The sequence below is a fragment of the Drosophila simulans genome, chromosome 2R (genome assembly GCF_016746395.2).
Source record: "Drosophila simulans strain w501 chromosome 2R, Prin_Dsim_3.1, whole genome shotgun sequence".
Lineage (NCBI taxonomy): Eukaryota > Metazoa > Arthropoda > Insecta > Diptera > Drosophilidae > Drosophila > Drosophila simulans.
The window spans coordinates 6,631,823-6,656,123 of NC_052521.2; the positions used below are offsets into that span (position 1 = coordinate 6,631,823).

Consider the following 24,301-nt stretch of genomic DNA (forward strand, 5'->3'; position numbering starts at 1 on the left):
GTTTATGATTGGTTTTTTGAAAGTCTGGCTTTTAGTGGGTTTTCGAAACGAAAAGCGAGACGGCGCTAGGAAAAGTTACCCAATCTCTGTGGGCATTGATGGATGCTCACCTTGTCCATTGCTATTGACGGCGGTGTTGGCCGATGTCAGGAGGATTTGACTCTCGAGCTCCTGTAACTCGGACTTCAGTTCGGCAAGTTTACTTTTGCTCTTCTTGACAAGAACGGCCACATCGCTGAGGGATCGCCGATCCTTGGCCACCTCGCGTAGCTTCTCGGCGCCCTCCTTGATCTTCAGCTCCTTGCGGATCTCTCGCCGAATGGCCTCCTTGATCTCCTCCAGCCGTATGGACATACAGCTCTCCGGCAGATTCTCTGTGAAACCATATTTGTGACTGAGCTCGTACAGAACGGGATGCTTGATGTATTCGCCCTGTGGGTGAGAAAAAGGGGGAATGGGAAAAAGGTTTTACACGTATTCGTAATTAAGTTCGTTTAAAATATTTGAAACTCAAAACATCCAAAGCACTGAACAACAGTACACTTGAGTGTTTTCGATCAGACTTTAAATAAACATTAAAAAACGTATAAAATACTGCAAACTGCGGCACCTCTTGGAAAAGTCCTACATCTTTATACTCTGCAGTCAATTTAATTAAAAGTCAAAAACTGCAGTTGAATCAAAGTTCATAGTTGAATATTATGCAGTATTTCATGTGCATTATTTGCACAAGGAATTTAAAACCCAAGAAAATAGAACTGTATCCGAAATATGGAAATGTAATGGTTCTATAATTAAAAAGTTGTAACCTGCAGCCAAATTGTCTTAAATCATAGAAATAGTATCCACTTTAGTGCGACTAACTCACTTCTGCAGATATCTCATAGTTTGAACCGTTCACCGAATCGGTGTAAAATACGGCACCACCACTGTCGCCATCGTTGTCAAAGTCATACGAATCTTCCGGTCCGAAGACATTGGTGACCAGTCGATTCCACAGACCACTGTTCGATCGCCGGGCGGTCGGGTGTCTACTGCTCCTTCGGGGCAGCGAGTTACACTTCCTGCGAGCAACGAAGCCCTCTGAAGCGGACACCGAGGTGGTATCTTCGCGATCCCGCTGACTGCTTGGATTGATCATGCTGCGGATTCTCTTCACCAGCTTGGACATTATTCACTCGGGTTTTCTCGTTAATTCGCCGCGTTTATTACCTCACTTTGGTCATTTTACAGCCGTTTTGTGTGCGCTGACAAGTTCACGGTAATTAGCTGGAACAGCCTGACCCACAAAAAAAAAATACACACACTTTTATTCACACGACTCCGACTGCCGCTTATCTGGAAAATGTTTTTTGCCTCCCCCTCCGGGTTCTTCTGCCTACTTGTGCTTCTTTCTTCTTGTAGTTCAACAAGTTTCTTTGGCTTTCTCATTAAACGGTTCTCGATTGCTTCTGTCTGATAGCCACTCGATTCTTTGCCGGGAAAAGTCGACAAAGGTGTCACTTGAAACAAGCGAACAAGCCGACAGTAACTGCCATGCAAATTGGAATTCTAATTTATCGATCGTTTTCAATTGAATGTCATCGTCTTTGCTACACTTTCTCGGCGAATTTAGATATCAGAATGAAGTTAACCAAACTGTTTGATAGGCGAAAGTCTGCTTGAATGGAAAGCCAGTTGGCAACCAAAATCAAAGAGAATTCAATTAAACGCGTTGATTAAATTCACGTGCCTTTATCTTTTATTCTCTATTAACTTGTGAGTTCGCGTTCTTTCTTATTCGTCTTCAGTTCCTCGACTAACCACTAAGCACAAACATAAAATTCTGCTACAAAAATTACTCAATTTATCCAACCATATTATATGCGCACAATATCTAAAACGAAATTCAAAAGTGAACTCTCCTATAAACTCATTCATGAAGTTCAAGTTCATTCTTATCTGTCAGAAACATATGAACCCATTTTTATGTTCTCAAAAACAACAAATTAAAGCAATTGAATGTTCCTCGCATTCACAAATTCGGTATTTAAGGGCAAACCGCCTGTACATATTTACACAATGAGCCATAGGCAACAAAAGTTACCCAGTTGTGCTATCGATTGAATATGTTTATTTTCAATTCCTGTTGAAATCTACGTTCTGCAAAACATGTGCATATATGTAGGCCCAAACAAAGTGGCAAGTGCAGAGAGGTACAGAGTAAACACTATTCAATAAACAATTGTTTATGGAAAACTCATTATAAATATTTTTGAATTCGTAACACCTAACGAATGGTGAGCTTGGTGGGATTTTTGATTAAGAAACGTCGCCAAAGGGTTAGAACTAATATTGTTTTATTGTTTAAGATTGTCAGATTTCCGTTTTTCACAATGAATCATTGTATTTGTATTGGATTTCTTCACTGTAGGGCTAACTAATGCGACCCTCAAACTTGCTAGCTATTTCTCAAGGGGTTCTTGCACCATTAAAATGGCCCTGAATTTACAGAAACCTAATAAAAGAGCGCGTAACGTTTTCTTATCACAGAAACTACTGATAACGTTGGCAGGAAACTTTGAATTCCAGACCCGTTTGTTTACACACATATATTTTGATTCACAGCACACTGTTCATTTTGTATTAGTTCTTTCGCAGTTCATAAGGGCTGATGATTCTCCATTCGAATGACTGGCACTTCACAGATAGTTATGTTAATATTCGTAGCACTTGTTCAGATTAATAACCAGTAATTAGGTGACACCTCTGAGTCACCGTTATCAAGCTCCGGTGGGAAATCGGAATTAACTACGCCCGTCTATAGTCGAACAGTTACTGAGAACATCCAGCTACCCGAGCGGCTAGGTGTGCACCAGTGTGTGTGTGTGTTTGCGCGTATGTGTGTGTGGGCGTGTACGTGTGTGGCTTTGTTGGGGAGAAAAATCGAAAAACGAATCGTGGCGAACGGCAATCGTTTAGCAGCAACAGGTTCGTTTGCCGTCGATAAGCTCAAACCACGCAACTCAATTCGGTGCGAACGCAACCGTCGTCTTGGCCAGTGCCGAAACATCGATCTCCTTCCGAAGGAAGATGATGGTGCTGCACGCACTCAAGAGTATCTTTTATGGGAGTAATGCGATTTTAAGTAGACACTACTAATTGCCAATTAGGCTAACATCAAATTCGATTGGGAGCGGCATGCTGCATCAAACAGGCAGGTTGCTAGTGCCAAAAGTCAATCCAAACTTAATTCCAGCTAAACACCCACCTCTATTCAGTCTATTTAGACAGATAAAGTATTAAGCAAAAAAAATTATATGGGTTGTTCCCAGGACATGATAAGTGCTAGAAGATATATTTATACGTCTGATTACTAGAGGTCCGATTTGTATTTTAAAATAATTGAATTCTATATAAAATGTATACATTATTTTAAGTGCAATTTACATATTAATATGGGATTAAAAATATGTTGTTTAACCCTAAAAACATTAATATAAACAATTTATTTTTGACAGATATATTTAAATTGCAAATTGTGATTATAAAAAATTATTTTTCCCTACTACTACCCATCTACTACTTTAAATAAACATTTTGTATTTTTGTTGTGTGCCACTAATACATTTTAGTTGCAAATATTTTGTATTTATTTTATTTTTCTTGAGTGTGGCTAATGTTTGTCTGGGAAAATGTGTTCGCATGTGAAATTTCAGCGGCGCATTCTTGAAAACATCTTGATGTTGATAACCGTAATAAAGCCAAATGAGATTGCATAACGTGATTACAGAAAGGCAAAGGAAAATGCAAGCCCAGCATAGCGGAGCAATGGAAAAACAACTGACACAACATACTTGAATAATCAGCATATAATACGCGATATAGCGACATGTTCATTATACGTCGGGATTCGGTGCGGTTGCATTGAGACAAAGGAGATATATATGTATATATATATAAGCACAACATGCCTAATGACACCAGCTGACTGAGAAAGTTGCACAAAAATGCAGCCCAGCACGGGGAAATGCGAAGCGCAGAGGCGGGTGCGGTTTAATAAAACTTCAATAAATTTTAAAAAATTTATGAATTTCTTTTTGACGCACGCCACATCTGTTGGGCAGAAGATTTGAGTGAAAATAAACGGAGAAATGGACTGAACGTTCTCACTAGTACAGTCACTTTTCGACTCACTTATCAGCTTCTTTTTTTTTTGACTTAATGAACTAATTAACCACGGCTTAACGGAATGTACACAACACATTAGCGATTTAAGTGCGGTCATTATTAATAACAATAGCTTGTTTAAGGGAATGTTTCCTGTCCATTAAATTGGCATTTTCAGTTACAACTGCAAATAGTCGGATAGTGAATGGAAGTAGGTTTCGTTTGAATAATAAGAATAACTACAATTTTGCATTACTTAAGTAATAAGTTTTGTCTCAAACTCCAACGTGTCTTTGGTTTTAACACCATCCTTGAATACATACGTGCAGATATCCCTTGAGGCGCGATCGTAGATCCTTGAGGAAAACCATGTTCATGGTCAATGCCATAGTACGGGTTTCAACTATTTGCTTAGTTTATTTCACACAAACGGCATTGAATGTGATATTCGTACACCGAACGTTACACATTGGCAGTATATTTAATGTTAATTTCTTTCTTTTCGTTAGCTCACTGTAGAAATATGCGAAAATTTGTATACTCATTTTCCAAAAGAAAAATTGCACAACGCAAAAAGTGTATCGCTGTGGGAAAGCTGGCCAAATATTTGTCACAATAAAAAGCACCAGGCACCCACCTCTCCACGTCTACGCACTCATCATATATACACACTTATATGTATGTACATACATATATACGGATCGGACACATCGAGTATCTATCGAATATAAAAAGCGACGATGTCAAGGCGCTGCCAAGTCGCAAACTGCAATGCTAGGAAGGAAAAACGCTCCGCTCTGGTGGCGGAAAAGCGATTAGAAAGCTTTTCGATTTGCGCACATAATTTCGGAAAAAATAAAATAGGAAAATAACGAAATTCGCATTTGAAATTGGCATGCGAATGCAAAAGGGAAGCGAGTGCAGACAGATACTGACACGTGTGCGCTCTATGTATCCATGAGATACATTATGTGGAATTTTTATCTATCGGAAAACTTCTACAAATTTCGCTCAAAACAAACACAAAAACACATTTTCCATTTACCTGCAACGAGAAGAAATGAGAAAAACATTTATTAGTACATCAAGTCGTAGTAAATTCAGTTAACTAATGATAATGATGATGGACCACTTTGATTCGGCCCGCGGCAATTCATAAATTGATAATTGGCGCCCGCTTTGAAGTCGAACTGCTCGTCTGGGGGGGATGAAGAGGTCGACCCGGCGACCAATGACCAGTGGTCAAAAATGAAACTTACGATTTCTAATCGGTCGTTTGCCTCCGAAAAAAAATAGAAAAATATCATAACATACAGAAAAGCGAACCGAGCCTGCTATTTAAGCTCCAGCTGAGCAGCAAGGGAATTCGGCGGGGAAGGAAACAGCGAAGCGTTTGCCGCACGCACATGAAATCAAACCGAAAACAAGGTCGCCAGCCATATAAACTCCACGGGCACACATCAACATAAACATATGTCTGTACTATATGTATATCAACCCATAGCGTACCCTTGGCCGATCCGATGCTTTTTCACTTGATCGGCCCACGCACGTCCACAAAACACATGTGTGCACACGGGGGGATATTTTTGCCATTATTTTTATTTTTATTTTTGTGGTTCAAACGAGCGATTTAATTTTCGCACTCTACATGGGAAAGGTACATAAAGTGGGGGTTATAGAGATAGAGAATTTGCGAGCTCTGAATTTCCATAGATATCTAGTCAATTTTTAGACTTCGAAAAAGTATTACTTAAACTAAAGGAGCGTCTTCTTCGGTATCAAGATAATAAATCTTTAGGAAAAGTATTTGTTTCTAAAGAAGATTCATTCTTACAATTCTTACAAAATCGATAGTGTACGTAAAAATATTTAATTACTTTAAGATCGATTCACTTTTCATATTCATGTTACCCGCTTCCGCAAAGTAAGGTGCCGAAAAAAAAACAAATTACTTGACCATTTATGAGCAGAAGACTGCTTAACAATTCGAACAGGTAGAAACTGGCTTTGTTATTATTGCTACTACTACTTTGTATATTTTGGACAAACGCCTAAACAAACTGAATTCGGTTTTGGTGTGAGATTTTGCATTACAAAACCGCAATGGCAGGGGAGAACTGAATTGGAAATGCGATTTTCCCGAGTGTCAACTATAAATTTTCCAAAAACGCTTAAAGGCAATCACAACTTATTATGGCATATGCATGTGCTGGTGTTGATGAATTTGTTTAGTTTAGTTGACAACTGAAGCTGTCACCGCTTCTTATTTCGTATTTTATTTATTTTTTTAATTCGTAATTCGAGTTCGACCCAATATGGAAAATTGTTGAGGGGGGTACAGGGGGGTTTTGACCCAGTCGCATGGCATTAAGGCAAAGCCATAGAAAGGCATCGACGACTGTGACAACAATACTAAAAACAACGAAAATTTTCATTTTTCTTCAACGCTTCTTTTTCTTAACGATTTTTGCTTATTCAGCACATGCAACAAGTGAATTGGGGTTAAGCCTCAGTAGCGTAAGTACCGTAAATAAATAAAAAAAAACCAGCGAAAGAGACGCGGCAATAAAGGGAGGGTGAAAGAGGAGGCGCAAGGTGGCCGCAACGAAATTGTGGCAAAATTAGAACAAAATGTTGGCCCGCTTGAAACCGAAAATCGATTTTCGACTGGTCTCGAATTTTAATTGATTGTCACTTGGATTTTCACTTTTTACGAAGCGATTGGCAGCCAAACGAAATATAAAAGTAAAAGAGAAATGGAATTTCACCCAAGCGCCGTTTGGTGTATCTGAATCTGTGAGTATATCTGTATCTGTGTCTTTTATCTTTCGCCTTTTGTCTTAATTATTAACTAGAAATCCGCTGAAGCCGACGAAGAAGCCGTAAAATAAATGGTCCAAATCGCGTAGATTCGTTTAGCAACTTACACTCAGCTCGAAATCGGCTAATCCCATTGTGGTAAGGTGTCTTTAAGTTTATCTGCCGGATTTGTATCTGTTTTGCACTCGCGTTGCGTGGGCGTGCCTCTCGAAATTAAGGACATTGACATGGCCAAAACGCATTTATCCGTGCGTCATCCGTCGAAAAACATATATTTCTGCACACCCGTACGAGGAATAAACGCGAAAATCACCAGGCACAAAGGCTTCGTCTTCGCCTTCCCAATTTATGCAATTCGCTTCTGCAGCACGCCGCTACTTTCACACACAAACAATAACAAACGAACCATTCGAGCAGGCTGAAACATCGAGCGACGCCACAACGAACCACAACACAACCGGCTTACTCAAAGTCCGCGAGCGAACTGAAGAAAAGCACACAGACCCAAAGCCCGCAGCTCAAAGCCGAGAGAGCGAAACGTTGGTGGGAGAGCGTAAGAAAGGCTTGAAAAGTGGGAGAGCACTGCATCCACCATCGGCAAGGGGAGATACTCATATGTACATATATGACTTAAGATCGGCTTAAGTAGCTAGAAAGAATACTTTAGTTGAGGGGGGTATGTTCCATAATCCACTCCCTTTAAAAATATACAACGTACATTTCAGGAACAATAAAGCTTAAGAATAGGGATCCTCAAGTAATTATGTGGTATTCCAGGATACGTGGAAGTTATTGATTCTATTTTAGTAAATTTATAAATTGCAATCAGATGCGTTTTCCAGGTGAAAAACAAGAAATTCAATAAAAGAAAAACAAGTTTCTGTCAGTGTAGTTCAATGAAGTGATGCTCCGGAAAGAGTAAGACTAAAGTAGAGAGAGATAGAGCACAGAAGAGAGTGTGCGGCTGAATAACTGCAACTCAAGTTTGTTAATTGGCTCCGCTCAGATTCTTTTCAGTTTTCCTCTTGGCTCTATCCCCCCAGCACCTCTTTCTTTTCTCAACACTCCCATTGTACCAGTTCTGGGAATTGTACAGCTATGTTTGATTAACATTTGAGAGAGATCCCCTCTCCCCCTTCTGAACTCAAGAATAAGCTCGCGGCATCTCACCGATATTTCGACTATTATGAAACTGTCACCCATTTCAGCTGGCCACGACTTTGTTTATTGTTTATTCCAGAGAATAAGCCAGAAGATAAGCCAAGTGTCGTCATTTGCATAAGCCTCAAAATAGCTGGAAAATGGAAAAATGGGCGAGAGAGCAAGTGAGGGAAATTCCATGGCTCAGCGTGGCGCCGCTTCAATTAGAAGAATTCTTGGCCCAAGGCTTTCTCCGCTCTAGAGAAATTCTTTCACCCAAGGCTAAATTTTTCTAGAACAAACCATTAAAAACGGGATCTTTATTAACTTTATTTGCCAGTAGCTGTGCATAGTTGTTTGTCTAAAATTAATTTTAAAAAATCTCTCACTAGTCGCACAAGAATGATTTTAGTGTTATATTGATTACTTTACCCATAGTTTCACATAAATAATTGCAAGTTCCTCCACCTGAATTGAATTGAAGGCCTTCAACCCTTTGCAAAACAAAAGTGAAGAAGCCCCGCAAACGAGTGACTAATTAGATATCCATACCCAGGGCGGTTCCCTTCTTTCAGCCCACTCCGCCAACCTTTTCGGCGGCCCTGACTCACCCGCCTGACCTATTCAATGACTTTATTAAAGGGTTTTCGAATCGATACTTGTGGGCCGTTGTGGGGTTGTGTGTTTGCCGACACTATGCGCGTTGGGAAAACGGAAATTGCTGGCGAAACCCGAAACCGGATGTCGGATGTGCAGCCAAAAAGAAAAACACCAAGCCAAAAAAGAAAATGTGGCCAATGCCAAGTGCAGCGACTGATAAGAGTCTCGCTCGCTCGCTAGCTCGGAAAAGCGAAACCGAAATGCGGCAATCGAACCAAAAAGCGTCGAATGCGTCATGCCAGTCGCCCAGCCCACGTCGATCCAAGATCCCAGAGGTTGACAAACCCAAGTCCCAAAACGCCGAACACCGAACACTGAATCAAAACACTATAAACACTGCCACGCACTCGCTTCGAAAACAGCGCCCAAAAAGTTGCCCAGCCAACAAGACAAGTCAGCCAGTTTCGTCATAATTACACGCCCCTCTTTCAACTCCTTTTCTTTAAAGCCAAAAAAAAAAAAAAAAAAACAAAAAAAAGGAAAAGTGTCCAAAGCCATAAGAAGGCGAAGTACTTTGTGTACCCTATGTACACTAGATTTTATCACATTTTACAACACACATTTGTATTACCGCTGAGATTCTTAAATTAATTTCTCCTATGGCTACGCGTTTCTTACTATTATTTAAACCGAAATTAGTATAATCTTTCCGAAACATCAACAAGTTACGACTGGAAAACATTATTATCAAAAAGTTGCATAAACGACGAAATCTTTTTGTTTAGATCTTAAATGAAATGGAAATGTATTGGATATTTCGGGAAAGTTCGCCGCGTTCAGCCGGAAAATGAGTGCCTGTCAATTATGTCATTAAAAAGGGAAACGGAGCCAAGAACAATGCCAAAACGAATGCTCTTACCGCATGGCAAACGAAAGCCGAGTTAAGATCTGAATGGATATGCAGATTGTCGGAGGTCTTAGCCACGGCTGTTGCAGATGTACATATCTGCAGACGTAGATGTCTCTGAAAATGTATCTGTAGGATGGTGCTTTTCGGGCCGTGTGATTGCTTGGGCGCTGTCACGTAACGAAAGGGAAAACTCTGGCTGTCGCCTGGCTTTAACTTTGGCTATAGCTTTAACTTGGCTCTGTGTCTGAGTTTTGCTGTCGCATCGATGCGGCTGTGGGAAGACAACGTTGTCGTCTGCAGCAACATGCAGTAACAAGTACAACAATAACAGGAAAGCTACAGTAAAGCCTCTCGCACACGAATGATGCAACACACAGTTGATAAACTACAATGTTACCCAAAGGATGTCTTTTAATATTCAAAATCACTACGTACTGATTCAATGTTTTTCAGATACTTAAAGCTTCTTTCAACTACGTTCTCGGTAATTAACAACAAAGAAGTTGGACTGTATGTTGCCACAATGACAGCCCAGCGGCAACAATGGCTGCCAAGAAGAATCGTTTATGGCCAGAAGGGCAGGGAAAAGAGGGAAAAACAGGGAAAAGGGCCCACAGTGTCGGCCGACGTCAAAGAGGAAGGCGCCCTTTCCGCTGAAAAGTTCCGACTGGCTGGCTTCAAGACATCATGCGAAGGGTGTCGACTCTCATTTGCATCTTCTTAAACAGCCAGTTAAAAGAATAAACCAGCCCCAGTTGAAAGCCTCTTATCCCCGAAATCCCAGGCAACCCAATTATTATGCCATGTTTTCGCTACTATTACAGTTACTTTTCGGTGGGAAAACTGATGTGTCGAAGAGCATTCGATGGAAAACATGGGTAGGGAGGAGCACAACAGCAACGGCTCCAACTAATTGCATTAAGAGCTGGAAGGTGCAACTGCAACTGCTGCACCGATAAAAACAAAAATCAGAGCAATTCCCACAGAATCGGCGAGGCATTAGCCGAGCTCACGTAATGTGATTAACATGGATTCGCCGCACAAACACCACCATGCGAATGGCAGATGAGGTGTATTAGTGCGGCACCTATCGCTGAGATTAGAACTATCGCAGGGAATGGGCACAAAGTGGAAACTCTCAGAACTCAAACCACAACTTTTCTTTAAAGTATAAAGAAAATAACGAGCTCGAGTGAAATGGAAAGAATTTCCAGACACTGGCAATACTGAAATCATTTGTATGTTATCCTTAAATAAGGGATTCCAAATTATAGAGTTATTTACACAAAAACAATGTTTGCATGACTAATATTTCAATATTTCACAAAGCTTACTTATTACCATTACTTGAACCATATTTGACTAAAATTTATTTACTCTTCTCTAAAATGGGAAGCTTTTTAGCATTGTTTGTTGTTCGTGTGGCGCGTTGTTGTTTCTCTTGTTGTTGTTGCTGCTGCTGCATTCAATCAACGAACAACGGCATTTTGAGAGCAGCGCCTAAGGCACTGGCTTCGACGCCAAACGCGGCGGTCAACAACACTTGCAGCGATCGAAAAAAAAATGGTTTAGTAAACAGCAAACAACAGCAACAACGACGTTTGTTTGAGGAAGCCAGCTTAGAGTGGGAAAATTGGCAGAGAGCGACTCTCAAACGTGGAGAGTGCGCGAGATGAGAAGAGGGACGGAGCATCGCAGGTGTTTGCCAAACAATTGTAGTAGAGCCCTGGCACGCTTTTCTAACCTCTCTTTCACACTGCACCATGGTCTCAGCACTGAGAAAAATGCCATATAGGACAGTACTTTTGTTGACAAGGAATATAATCATAAAGATGATTAATGAATTTGTAAAATTGCTGTTTAATATAAGTTTATTTGCATGTTTAAAATGAAGTAAATTAGATTTATTTCATTGTTAAATTGGTAAATAAGCTGCAAGTTAAAAACTTCTCACACCATTCCAACACGAGAATTTATATCAAATAGCCCCCCGTTACGCTCAGTGCATCTGTCAACCCTACCTCTATTTCTTTCTCACTCACATATGCACAAGTGGCATGTCTCTGTTATGCTATTAACATGCTGTTAATTTGATTGAAAAATGCTTTATGGCAATAGCCGCAGTTGCAGTCGTTGTGGCGGCCCAGCTTTTGTTTTTGTTTGCCATTTGTTCGTTTTTGGTCGAGTGAAAGTGAAAATTACGAAAATTATACAGAAATCAATGTTACCGCAGCAGCCGTCGCAGGCGAGGAAAATTGGATGGAAATGGACGGCCAGCAGCGGCTGCAGAGACACCAAAAAAATCAAATAAACGAGCAAACAAACAACAATACCCAGCTGTTTGACGGCTGCACGTGCAGCGTTTGGCTGTGTTGCCAAAGAAATTGCAATTGCAACTGCAATTCCAAACGGAGTGTGGCAAGTTCAAGACGCTGGCCTAAGGTGCACCACATTCCAGGTGTCAGGCGAGACGAGTTCTATTTCTGCAACTAGTTTCTGTATTTGTTGTGGTTCTTGGTTCTCGGCTACCACTCCTGCCGCACTTCACCCCCTTCACCACCTATTGGGGCACATCATTTGCAACCCAAAAGAGCCGAGCAGCACAGGCTGGCTAACTAACGTTGTCCCAATTTCGAGAACCCACTGTAATTGGGGACACCTGCATGCGCCGAATTCGAGTTTTCCGCTTTTCGAGTTCAAGGCGAAAACCCGTTCGCCAAGCAAAATCCAGGCGAAAGAATTGCGCCAAAAGTGAGGCACCTCGAAATGGGGCACATGCATAGTTCGGTCTGGCAATCGCAATTCCTAGAATACTTTATGGTTAAAACTAGCATTTGAGTGACTACATATCTAAGATCTGAACTTTCAAAAGGTCAAAACACACCTAATCGCTAATCACTTCGGAGGTGACTAACTAACGATAGATTATGATTCATTTGTGCTGGTCAATAACTTATGTTCATCAGCCAGCGGCATAAACCGATTCTAATAGATTACCAAGGTAATATTGCCGTATCCTAGCTCCTCACCTGTTGCTTTTGGCACCAATCCAATCGGGCCCACACCCACAATCTCATTTTGATCCGGGGAAAAGGAACAAAGCAGCAGCTGTAGCTTTTGTAGCTGCGGCACAAAGTCAGCGCAATAATTTGCGCAATTGAACTCATCAATTGCAGCAATTAAATGTGCCCACGGCGCGGGAGGAAGTGGAGGGGGTGTTGGTTGAACAGGCAATAACGAGCTATGAATTAACTTAGTCAAATGCAGAGGGGCAGCAGGCAAATGGGTGTGATATAACGCCAGCGAACAACAACACAAACAAAAGGCCAGCGATAGGCAGCAAGTTAATTAAATGATTTCCAATGCCCGTCGACCCCGCGGTACGAAAAGCACTTTCTTTTGCCTCTCGGGAAAAATCGAAGAGGGAAAACTAATGGTAATAAAGTTTCCGTTTGAACGCTTGACCAGCAGCGATGCATATATTTTGCAACATTTAATTGCTCAATTTATGTAAGCTGCTGGCGAGGCAAAGCAGCTCCGAGGGTCGAATTGATAACGAAACATGAGCACAACAACTGGCTGCACCAATGAAATATAAACAATATAATCTGTGGAGCTTCGCCAGAGTAAGGGAAATTTGTTTGTTTGCTGGGTGGAGGAGGGTGGTGAAAGTGGAAGCTCAAGACTAAGTCGCATCATCGCTCAAACGCTCAAATAAAACTTTTTGCGCAGCCGGAATCTACAGACATGTACGAATCACGACTAGTCGCAGTATGATAAGCTTATCAGCAGCCTCCATCTGGCTGCCCCACGCCAACCTAATAGATACAAATTGAATTTAATTAAATGCATCCCATCCAATCGCAGGGTTGAGGAAAACTCGTGCAAAACAAATGTGTGCGGAAACACAGCGAGGAATCCGAGGAAAATTGAAGCTGTAAACAAGACGGCGACCGAGTGGCAATTTAATTAAAGAAATTCACTGCACTAACTATCTGCCTGCATCGTCATGAGAAATGTTCCTATTTTAATCGAATAAATTGAGAAATACGGAATAAGTTACAAAAATACATTATGTGTACAACTCATTCCAGAGTGAAAATATTTCTTTGATGGCAGAATGTTTTGATAATTACTCATCATAAAATCATCATATTTTCACAAATTACGTAGCAAAAACATTTAGCCTTAGTTAAATCCCTAATAAAGCCTGTCATTCTAACATTCCTTATTTCACATTATTGAATATGGAGAACACGATTTATTCCAATGTTGTGGTTTCACTTCGATTCGGAGTCAGTAAGACTATCTTTTGCACACCCATTTGTGAGTGAAAAAATAAACCTTTAATTGGTATACTTGCTGGAATTATCTCGCAGTCGCAGCCACTTTGCGGGATGCAGTCGGAGCCAAAGGTAAACAACGGGCCAGAGACAACAAGCTGCAGAACTCCTCGCTCGCCCCTCGCTTCCCCGTTGGTGTGGCCCTTTGTTTGTTCTGACAGCCTGTCAGTGGCCAAGATGTGGCCACACAATGACGCAGGAGATGGCCAGGCGGGGTGATGTCGAGGCAGTGGGGCAGGGACACGTGACACTTGATGGTCCGACCGCCATTCCCCATGCCAATTGTTTGCCCAACATTCCGCTAGCAAGCAAGCAAGTGTGTTTGTCGAGGCCTTTTGCCCATTGCAAATTTGTTAAACAAATCAACAAGGCCAAGCTCAAAACACTTAAGAGCCAGCAAGCACACATTAAATGGAATAAAGTTCATTGCAGCATAACATATGTTATTTGTGCATTCTTTAAATTTAAAAAAGAACGCGAAACCTTGATGTATACAATTTAATGGTAAATCGATTACTTAGGAATACTTCCCAGTTGAATCAAATACTCCGGCATTTTCTAGGCTTTCCTTTGCCATCAGTGCCGTTTTCCATGCCAACTGGCTGACCCTGTTCCGCCGAGCAGCTTTAGAACAACGCCAAGATGGCTCGAATCGAAACCGAAACCGGTTCTCGGCTTTCTGAAGTCTAAAAAGAGGCGAACCTGCGGCCAGATTACGTCTCCTCTGCAACTCAGGTGCACCGCCGTAAATGGCAAAAGTATGTAAGTAGGAGCTGCCGCTGCTCCTCCTCCTGCGGGAATCTGGTTTTCTGGCTAAACACCGACCGAGTGTGACTATCCACTGGGCTTATATTATTCGGTGGGGTGCTGCACTTTCAATCCCATCCCATCCCACCCCATGCCATCCCGCAAAAATTCACCATTGAAAGTAGCTGCTGCGCGGTCTGGTGAATGGGGATTCATGAAATTAACTTAATGGGTCACTGCTGAATGATTTCTGACTCACTCACTACGTGATGGATGCTGTTCCCGATACCAAGAGCAGCATCTTCACAGAAGCTGCAATCAGAACTTATAAAGAGCGATAAGCGAGTTCTGAGATAAGGCGGCGTCGCATCGACCAAAACAACTTGGCCGCCCGTTTCTATTTATAAACTGCACAGTTAAATACCCTGTAATCAACTGATTGCAGGGCAACCCACTAATTGCAAACCGGCAGTAATTGCACTACACGGAAAAAAGTTACCATTGAGATTTAATACCAAATGCAAAGGCTTAAACTATAAAAATGCTTACAAAATATTTTACAAATGCATTGATTGTAATTGTAGTTGTACTTTTACACTGTAGGATTTTAAAACTTTAACAATTTTAAAACCCCATTTTATCTGTGATCTTTTTCCTTTGCTGATTTTCTGCAATTTCCACTTACATTCGAGGCGTTCAAATTACCCAGTAGGTATTAAAGACCGCTGAGTGTCTATTTATAGCCTGTGGGTCACGCACTTAAGCCAATTGCCACTTGGCGCACTGGATGTGAATTTGAATGTGGAACGCGATTTGTGCACGCCACCTAACGAAAGTGATGTCATTTGCAGCCAATTGTTGCTGTTCTCATTGGCACGGTTATTATTCCTGGTCGATGGGGGGCTACTGAAGAGCTCCGGGGATGATGACCCACAAGTGGTTTCCGTCAGCTGGAGCGGAAATCGCCGGTGCGCAACAGGTGTGTCAGCAAGGAGAGCACTCATACCCAGACAAGAAATGCCTCACAGCGAAAACGAGTGCTATGTTTAAATGTCTTCGATAAGCCGCAGCCCAAATTAACAGTCCAGCTAACTTTGCAACGAAAATATTTATTAGATCGTGATTCTAAGGGTTTTCAATCAATGCTAATTCGAGTTAAGAAAAAACAAACATAGTGTTTGGTCAGATGCAGTACAAAACTTATATTATTATTATTCTATATTAAATTATAGAGGTGTTTACATAGACAATTGATTCATTCGTGATTACACCCTTTCTTGTAATGCAATTTAAGAACATTTGGTGCTTAGAAGAGTTGAAAGAAAACATATGGAAGTATTTAATTAAGTGAAGTTGGACTGTTTTTGCGTAGGAATGTTTAAAATACCACGGCTAAATCCACGAAAGAGGTGGAAAAAGAGACAAGGGGGTCGGTGGAGGGGCCGCTAGCTGATAGGGAAAATGTTAAGCAACCGATTTGACCGGCAGACGCACACTCCCACACACTGACGCATACACACGCACGCACACTCACCTGATAATACGAATCCGACATGGTTTATTTGGTGCGCCGCTTTGAATCACTCGATGCCGTAGCTTCTTGTTGTTGTTTTTAGTTGTTGGTTATTATTAATATGGTTCTTGTTGTTGCGTGTATCTTTTGGGTGTCAGTATTTTGCTTTTGGCTTTTATTGGCGCCGCACACAAGCACAAGCACACGCGTCGCGTTTTTGTTTACTTTCCTTTGGCTTTCGGAATTGTTTAGCACTTTAACACCTGATGCCGAACAGTATTTTCTTTATCTCTTTTTATCGAATGCGCTCTCATTTGATTTCCTGCGGCCGAAAAAGCAACAAGCTGAATAGAATTATGTTGTTTTTGGGCAGGGCAACACACAAACACACACGCACGGCAAACAACAAACACACCAACAAGTGGCAGCACCGAAAGGTAAAAGAGAGAGGGAGCGAGGGTGTGAGAGGCAAGGGAGAGAGAGTGGGACAGCGCATCTCATTGTTGCGAGCGAAACAAAGAGATGGGGACTTGCTCTTGTTCTTCTCCTTTAGGCTCTTTTCTCCCCACTTTTGCCCCTTTTTTCTGTTGCTAAATATTATGCATATTCCAGAGACAATGGCGTTCACCCATTGAAATTGCCCACAATTGAACGGTGCTTCTTTTTCTTTATTTTCTGTTCCGCTCTTGCAATTGGGTTTATAAATAAGCTTTCTAGCGAGTGCGAGGGGAAGGAGAGATGCAGCGCCAGTTGCGGCAAAATAGCGACTCGCGCAGCTAAAAAAAGGATGGGAAGCGAGGGGCAGACGAAATACCGGTTGCCGTTTAAATGGCCACATCCGCATTTATATGCACCTTGAATTAATGGCACGGCCAAGATTGTTTAAACTAAATTTTTCACCACTCACACACACACATACACGGACATTGGGTTTAACAATAATCTCGGCATCTTCTTAATCTTTTTATCTTTTATACAAATCTCAGGCTATCTCGCTCGCACACACACACACTCATTCGGCTCAGATCGAAAAATTCTTTTGCTGTTGCTGCGTTGTCTTCTCTCTTTTCTCTCGGTGTGTGGTTGTTGTTGCTGTGCCCTGCATCGTTCTCTCCAAATTTTACTCCGAATCTATCAATCGAATTAGGTATCACGCACTCTTATTTTCAAATCATAACGCCGATTGCATCCAATAAACACTGTATTTATTTGTGTTTTTGTGATCTAAAACGCAAAAGTACAACCCAACACACACGGATGTTCGAGTTACAGCCAGTGTGACCGCGACAGAGTGAGAGCAATATGCGGAATAGGTTTTAAATATACCAAGAAAATACCATTGAACACTTTCGGATGTAATTTGCACATTTGGGGTATTCCTAAATTTTACGGCAAACTAATTTATTTAAAAACAGCGATGATTTTCACGTATTATTTGTTGTTTATTCTGACATACAGTGCCCACGTAAGAAAGGAAAATAATGTTGACTGTTGTACGGGAATTAAAAAAAAACAAAAGAAGGCTTCTTAGTATTTAAACCCTTGTAACGATAATGGGATGTTTAAAAATAAATGTTTATTTCGAAATTAAAGACTAAACGGCTGGCTTCTTCGGCAGCGATCCAAAGGCGGAAATGACAGTGCCCTTGGTGCCCGTAACAGTGGTGGTTAGTGCTGGAAGAGTGGTCTTAACAACGGTTGACGAAGGTGCCGGCTGGTCCCACTTGGATTTGCTGCAGGATGAAGTCGAATTAACAAGTGAATTCAATAAATACAGAAGATTAAATGCACGCTTACCGCTTTTTGGCCTCCTCCTCGACTTTCCGGGCCAACGCAGTGGCCTGCTCCACCTTGTCCATGTCCTTGCGATCCTTTTGCCGCTTCACCATCTCCGTTTTCTGGACCGCCGCCAAGGACTCGTAGTAGGACTCCTCGCCCCACTGCAAAGGATCATAGATCTCGGGCGGATAGTTCGTACCGAACTCGTTGATGTCGCAAAAGCTTATTAATTTGTCATAGATGCTGGGATTGCGAAATTCCTTGCGATCCTGTATGACGCGATTCATGTCCATATTGGTCTGGCTCATCTTTGTGTACATTTTAGTGATTTTGGCCACTAATTCGGCGGACGGTTTCCCCTTTGGCTCGGGTGGCAGCTGAAACTTGTACTTGGCGTACTTGGCATCCTTTTCGTAGCTCTCAGCCGTTCGTTCCTCGACCGGGAAACATGCAGGCTCCTCGTCCACCTCCATGGGCGCGTCCCCATCCTTGGAACCACTACCAGCACTGCTTTTATCCTTGGCTTTGGGACTGTCTTCGCTCTGGGAATTGGAACTGTTGCTCTCGTCGCCACTGCTGGACTCCTCTTCGCTGGAGGACGCTGCGGCGTGGTCTTCGTCCTCGTCGGAAATCAGTGTGTCATCCTGGTAGCTCACCAGTCGGCGCACCTTCTTGGCCCGCTTCTTTTTCTTCTCCTTGGATCGCTTGCTTTCTTCGTCCTGTTTGGTGGGCGTCGGCGTGGGTCGCTTGGGCGGTATGATAACCTGGGTATTGGGAAAGGCATTTAGTGACATTTCTAGATATTGACTAAAACTAAGGTGATACCAGGGACGCCGTGGAGTTTTGGGAATCCGGACTAGCATCGCCCTCGTTCTCGGAATCCGTGTACTGGGCGGTCAAGCTAGCCAGGGCAGCCATTTAATTGGATGTATTTCAAAACTTATATGACCACGACTGCTTATTTTAAGATATTGTTTTTAATTTGTCGAAAACAAAACTGTTTTCTTTTTCTATAGCATGTGAACCAGGGCTTCAGTAAATATTATTTGGTATTTTTGGGGTAAAGTGCGATGTATGCTTTGATATTGATAGCGTTAAATAATACTAAACAAAATAAATAAATAAAATTAAATAAAATATATATATATATTAAAAAATAAATAAAATTAATATAGAACAATTAATATAGAACAAATTTAATTTGTTCATTTAGGTCTTACGTATTTTCCAAACATATGTTTACTTTTCGCGCACCTGGCCACTCTCAATTGTTTAAGATGAGCTCGACGCAGGAAAAACCGGAGGAGCTGGACAGGATCCAGAAGAGGGTCAACAAGATCCTGGAGGCGCGCCTGGAGTCGGACAAGGTCAGTGCCCAATGTACCCAATCTTGGCCAACAGCGAATAACCCGGCTACTGTTCCAGGACACATTGGACGCTCTGAGTGGTCTCTCTACTTTCTTCACGGAGAATACCCTGCAGAATCGCAGGAATCTGCGTAGTCAGATCGAACAGCGCTCCGTGGGCATCAACGAGAACTTTCTGAAGGCCTTCCGCCAAGTGAAGCTCTCGCTGGATGCCGTGTGCGAAGATCTGGACACGATGGCCACGTCAGTGGAGACGATGAAATCTGATCTGGAGACCTCAAAGGCGCTCACCAAGGATCTCATCAAGCAGACCAACACCATGCAGCGGGAGAGGGACCGCTTAGAGGTGCATAAACAGATTGCGCAAGCTTTCCTTGCCCGTTTTCAGCTAAGCGGAGCAGAGCACCAGTTACTATATGGCGCTGCCAAGGATGCACCCATTGTGGCGGACTTCTTTCGCGTATTGGACAGAGTACAAAGCATTCACGCTGACTGCCGGCTGCTGATGCAGTGTGGCTACCAAACGGCTGCCATCGACATCATGGAGGAGATGACACTGCATCAGGAGGGCGCTCTGGAAAGGCTCTACCGATGGACCCAGAACCACTGTCGCAGTTTAGAAAACAACGAGATAGGCCCGCTGATTGTGGAAGCCATGAGCCGGCTGCAGGACCGTCCGGTGCTATTCAAGTGATTGATTATGTGGAATTTCCTGTGGCATTTATAAAAGTAGTTCCTTTGCAGATACGTTATTGATGAGTACGCGATTGCGAGGAGAGCTGTATTGGTGCGTCAGTTCATTGAGGCCTTGACAGAAGGGGGTCCTGGAGGGAACCCCAAGCCCATTGAGCTGCATGCCCACGATCCGAAGAGATATATTGGCGATATGTTTGCGTGGCTGCATCAGAGCATTCCCACCGAAAAGGAGAACCTATCGTTGCTGTTCAAAAAGTGCGATAAGCAGGGTAAGATAAGAAAATGCATCCATTAAGGCACTAAAATAATGCTCTTCGGTTTGCAATAGATATTTCCGACCAGCTGCAGAACGCTTTGGGCTACATAGCCGATGGAGTTTGTCATCCTCTCAAAGTGCGAGTGGAGACGATACTGCAGGCGGAGAAGGACACTATTGTGTTGTTTACCATTTCCAACCTGTTGCGCTTCTACCAGCAAATAATGCGCCAGGTGGTGCAAGGCGGCAGCCTGGAGGAGTGCCTGGTGGAGCTTCAGAAGAGCAGTGAGCAGATCTACCTGGGCGCCTTGGCTGCCCAGGTAAGAAGTGTTTTGCAGCGCCCCTCTGGAGGATCGGGCCTGGCCTTGGAACCGCCGCAAAGGGATCTTGTACCGCCGCCAAGCGTGGCACGTTTGCTTAATATGCTCAAAGAGATTCTTTCGGTGGCCACCATGGTCGATGGTCGGCAGGCAGACATAACAAAGATCGTGAGCTGCGTGATAGATCCGCTGCTGCAGTCCGTGCAAGAAAGTGCTGCCCATCTGCCCACCGTGGACATGGGTGTGTACCTTTTGAACTGTCTGCATCACATGCAAAGCTCGCTGGCTGTCTACGAATATATGGATGAGCGCGTGGAGCGGCTGCAGGCGCAGTCGGATGCCCAGTTGGACACACTGACCTCCGAACAGGCCTCATCTCTGGTGGCGAACCTCAACCTGGGTCCCATCTACGCCATTCTGCAGAGCAATCAATCCAAAATAGAAACAAACCTGCTGAAGATCTTCATGTCCAAGATGGACGCCTTTCTGGAACTACCCGATGTATTGCTCCTGCCGCAGGTGCAGCTCATCATGTCCAGCAGTCACCGGGCCGCCGTTCAGAAGCGCTCCTTCAACGTGATCGTGGCCATCTACAAGCAAATCTACGAGCGAGTCCATGATCCGGCCAACGGCTTCGATCAGCCGGAGCAGCTGCTGCACAGAACGCCCGAGCAGGTGGCTCACATCCTGACCTCCACTTAGTGGATTGGGTATTCCAATTTCTATTGTGCATTACTATAATTTATAATTTATGTATAAATTAATAAATATTTCTGTATTTCGATCTAAATGGTACAAAAAAGTAGAAAAATATTATGTTTATTCATGCAGTCCGTGGAAATGCTTATTGTTATTGTGGTAAAATAAAAAACCAATCGTATATCTGATGCGGACAAGAATAAGTTCCAATGCCTTCATACTCGGCTAGCTTAAGCTAAGACTAAACTAGTGACCTAGGTCATCGTGACAGTGGCCTTTTGGAAAAGTTCTAGGGTGAGGGCGGAAAAGAATACGGGAAAGTTGCTGGCTGCCAGCTGCTGATCAATAGGCGGATTGAATGTGTGCGAATATGGCGACTCCAGCAGCGCCAAACAGTTCGATTCGTTGAGGCTGATGTCCAGATAGTCATCCGGTCCCTCTGCAAACATGCTCGATATGCTGCAAGAAAAATATTAAATGTTAGCAACAGAAAGGGAGGTTCTATGGAATCGGTACCCACCGATAGTTGCTGTTGGCACCAATGCGATCGATCCTATAACCCAGCAGCATGTAGCACACATCGCGGAACTCCTCTCTGGCCGCCTTGAAGCAATCCTTCATCTTGCGCATCTTGCCATTGGCGGACTCCAATTCGGCTCGAAGTTGATTGAACTCCTTAAAGTTCAGTGTCATGCCGCCCGTGCTGGTGGTTTCATTGAGCCTCTGCTCGTGATCGTCCTCCAACTTCTTGTTGCGTCGCTTGAGTCGCTCAATCTCCGCCTGCAGCTTCTCCATCATATTCTTGCTGGACTCATAGGCTTCGGCAGCGGGATTTTCACTGAAGTGTACCACCTTGAAGTCCTTCATGTTGAAGTCGCCCCGCAGGCAGCGGTGCATCATCTCCATCTCCAGTTCCTCCTTGCGCCGACGCAGCCGATCGTTTTCCAGCCGCAGCGTATCCAGTTCCTTTTTGACGCTATCGTAGCCCTCTCCGGCGGGTTCGTTCATAAGCTCCTGCTGGCGCAAGGATTGAATTTCGCGTTCCAATGTGGCACACATGTCCTTGTATCCGGATACGGTGCGTTCAAGCACCTCCATTCGGAAGCGCACCTGCATGTCCTGCGTCATGTCCGCCACACTGGCATTGCTCATGGTCATGTCCTTGTCGAAATTTTCCACCAGTTGTTTGTAGAAGTCGCGCTCCTTAGACACGGTGATTAGTTTGCGCTGCAGCCGCTCCTTGAAGTTCTTGTGGCGTTTCAATCCGATATTGAGATCCTCGATGTTCTTCAAGTAAATGGCGCACTTTTGCTCTAGATCTCGAACTGTGGTCTATAAAATGGAGTCAGATAAATTGGACTTGGAACACATTGGACAAAACCTACATTCAAATGCTTAGTATCCGAAGCCGATGATGTCTTCTCTGCCACGTGTATGACGTCTTCTTTTAGCAGTTGCTCAATGCGCGAGCGTAGGGCCATTGGGCTGACCAGAGTGTTGGCCAAGCAGTGATCCTGGGCCACCTTGACCCACTCCTTGAGTTCTTGCTCCACGTGAAGCAGTTTCACCTGCAGGGAAGCTGCTTCTGCCCGAGCACCTTCCTCCCGGTCCAGTCGCGTTTTGTAATCGTAGACCTGCTCTTCCAGAAGCAATTTATCGCCTATCAGAGTGTTTAAATGCTTGTTGTGGCTGCGCAGGTGCTCCACCTCAGCAAGCAAATCTGGAACACTGGCGAGGCGCTCCCGTGAGGTTTTGACCACCTCCTTCCAGTCGCTATACGACTGAATTTCGAACTCCAGCTCCTTGATGCGATCGTTGGCCACCTTCAAGCTTTGCGTTTGCTTCTCGTGACTGGCGCGCAGCTGCTCGAATCCGGACACCTTTTCCTTCAACTCCTCATGGAGTTGACGTAGACGCTCCACTTCGTTGCGCGTAGACTGCAGCTCGAGATCGGCCCGCTGGGCTATGCGACGATATTCGCTCAGTTCGTTGTTGATGCACAGCTGCACATCGCGGGCATCCTCCTTCTGCACGTACTTCTCCTTCTGCAACTTGATCGTGTATTCATCGAACTTTAGCCTAAGTTGGCTCAACTCGGTGGTGGCCCGACTGGCCTCATTCTTCAAGACCAGCTCCCGTTTCCGGAGCGTCTTAAGATCATCCTGCAGCTCCAAATTCTTCTTGGTGGTAATGTCGCACTGCTCCTTTAAGGCCGTGCTATTGTTCTCAGCCAGCAATATGGCCTCTTTGTGTTCCCGGTCCTTCTGTTCGATTTCATTACGCAGCTTCATTACTATGGCCTTGGTTTGGATTAGCTCGGTCCGTAGTTTGCTGTTCTGCAAGGAACCCATGGAATCGTTGGCGGACATATTGAGGGAAGAGGAGCTGGCGTTAAGACTGCGTTCCGGTGATTCCTGTTCAAGGCGTCGCTTATTGGGTGCTAGTAGAGCAGTTACTTGTTAGTTTCTACGTTTGCGCCTGTAAATAAGCACTAAATAAAACTTACAAGGTCCCAAATCGAAGGAGGTGGAAAGCCGGTTGAAGAGTAGTTTCTTGGGTGCCGAATGGGTTATGCTGTCGTTAAAGCGGTCCATCATATCATCTATGCTGCTACGTATATCGTCCATTTTAAATTTTATGTGGGAGCCCGTAGTTAACGTTTCCAGTAAAGATATTTATTTGTTTAACGCTGAAAATAAGTTGGTAAAATATTTAGCTTAGAGTGGCTGCAAGTATTTAGACAATAAATGCCAGATATTGGTCATACTTTATTAGTATTAAAATGGCCGATAGCTTTGGTTTTTGTATACAAGATTGTCATCTATAATCAAATATACATATATTATTTTGGGAAATAATATCTTAAAAGGGACAGTTGTCCTAAGCAATTACTTTATTTGGTGTGTTAATATAAAATCAAGAGAACATATTAAAAACTAAGTTGGCATCCCGGTTTAGT

At 43.3% G+C, this 24,301-nt stretch overlaps 4 protein-coding genes and 1 long non-coding RNA gene across 16 annotated transcripts in view; 2 read left to right on the plus strand and 3 right to left on the minus strand.

The window, feature by feature from the left end:
* LOC6733693 (serine/threonine-protein kinase N) overlaps window positions 1-17,546 on the minus strand; it is a 32,503-nt gene extending 14,957 nt beyond the window's left edge. For 2 of the 12 annotated variants that reach the window (XM_039291861.2, XM_039291860.2), the window contains exons 1-2: window positions 869-1,226; window positions 111-432 (exon numbers count right to left, since the gene is read on the minus strand). In XM_039291861.2, the coding sequence (XP_039147795.1) occupies window positions 111-432; window positions 869-1,171 (625 nt within the window). In that variant the 5' untranslated portion in view covers window positions 1,172-1,226. Of the gene's footprint in view, window positions 1-110; window positions 433-868; window positions 1,245-4,472; window positions 4,663-7,079; window positions 7,454-16,246; window positions 16,548-17,383 lie in introns of those variants that run through there. The other 10 variants (XM_044922598.1, XM_039291858.2, XM_039291865.2 and 7 more) reach the window with 10 other exon arrangements.
* Window positions 6,752-7,225, plus strand: LOC120284391. The gene is made up of 2 exons (XR_005543602.2): window positions 6,752-6,948; window positions 7,008-7,225. It is a non-coding gene; the product is annotated as an uncharacterized LOC120284391 (long non-coding RNA).
* Window positions 17,547-17,784: 238 nt separating the features above from the next.
* LOC6733694 (SAP30-binding protein) lies at window positions 17,785-19,069 on the minus strand. Its single transcript, XM_016167180.3, has 3 exons — window positions 18,830-19,069; window positions 18,023-18,768; window positions 17,785-17,958 (listed from the first exon to the last, which is right to left on the minus strand). Exons 1-3 carry the CDS (start codon window positions 18,920-18,922, stop codon window positions 17,820-17,822), a joined length of 978 nt encoding a protein of 325 aa, XP_016026666.1. The 5' UTR covers window positions 18,923-19,069; the 3' UTR covers window positions 17,785-17,819.
* Window positions 19,070-19,219: 150 nt separating this feature from the next.
* On the plus strand, window positions 19,220-21,542 carry LOC6733696 (conserved oligomeric Golgi complex subunit 6). The gene is made up of 4 exons (XM_016167707.3): window positions 19,220-19,371; window positions 19,430-20,061; window positions 20,116-20,336; window positions 20,396-21,542. The coding sequence occupies exons 1-4, from the start codon at window positions 19,240-19,242 to the stop codon at window positions 21,343-21,345; spliced, it is 1,935 nt and encodes a 644-aa protein (XP_016026667.2). The 5' UTR covers window positions 19,220-19,239; the 3' UTR covers window positions 21,346-21,542.
* On the minus strand, window positions 21,430-24,096 carry LOC6733697 (mitotic spindle assembly checkpoint protein MAD1). The gene is made up of 4 exons (XM_016167179.3): window positions 23,849-24,096; window positions 22,728-23,782; window positions 21,863-22,674; window positions 21,430-21,801 (listed from the first exon to the last, which is right to left on the minus strand). The coding sequence occupies exons 1-4, from the start codon at window positions 23,967-23,969 to the stop codon at window positions 21,597-21,599; spliced, it is 2,193 nt and encodes a 730-aa protein (XP_016026668.1). The 5' UTR covers window positions 23,970-24,096; the 3' UTR covers window positions 21,430-21,596.
* Window positions 24,097-24,301: the final 205 nt, after the last annotated feature.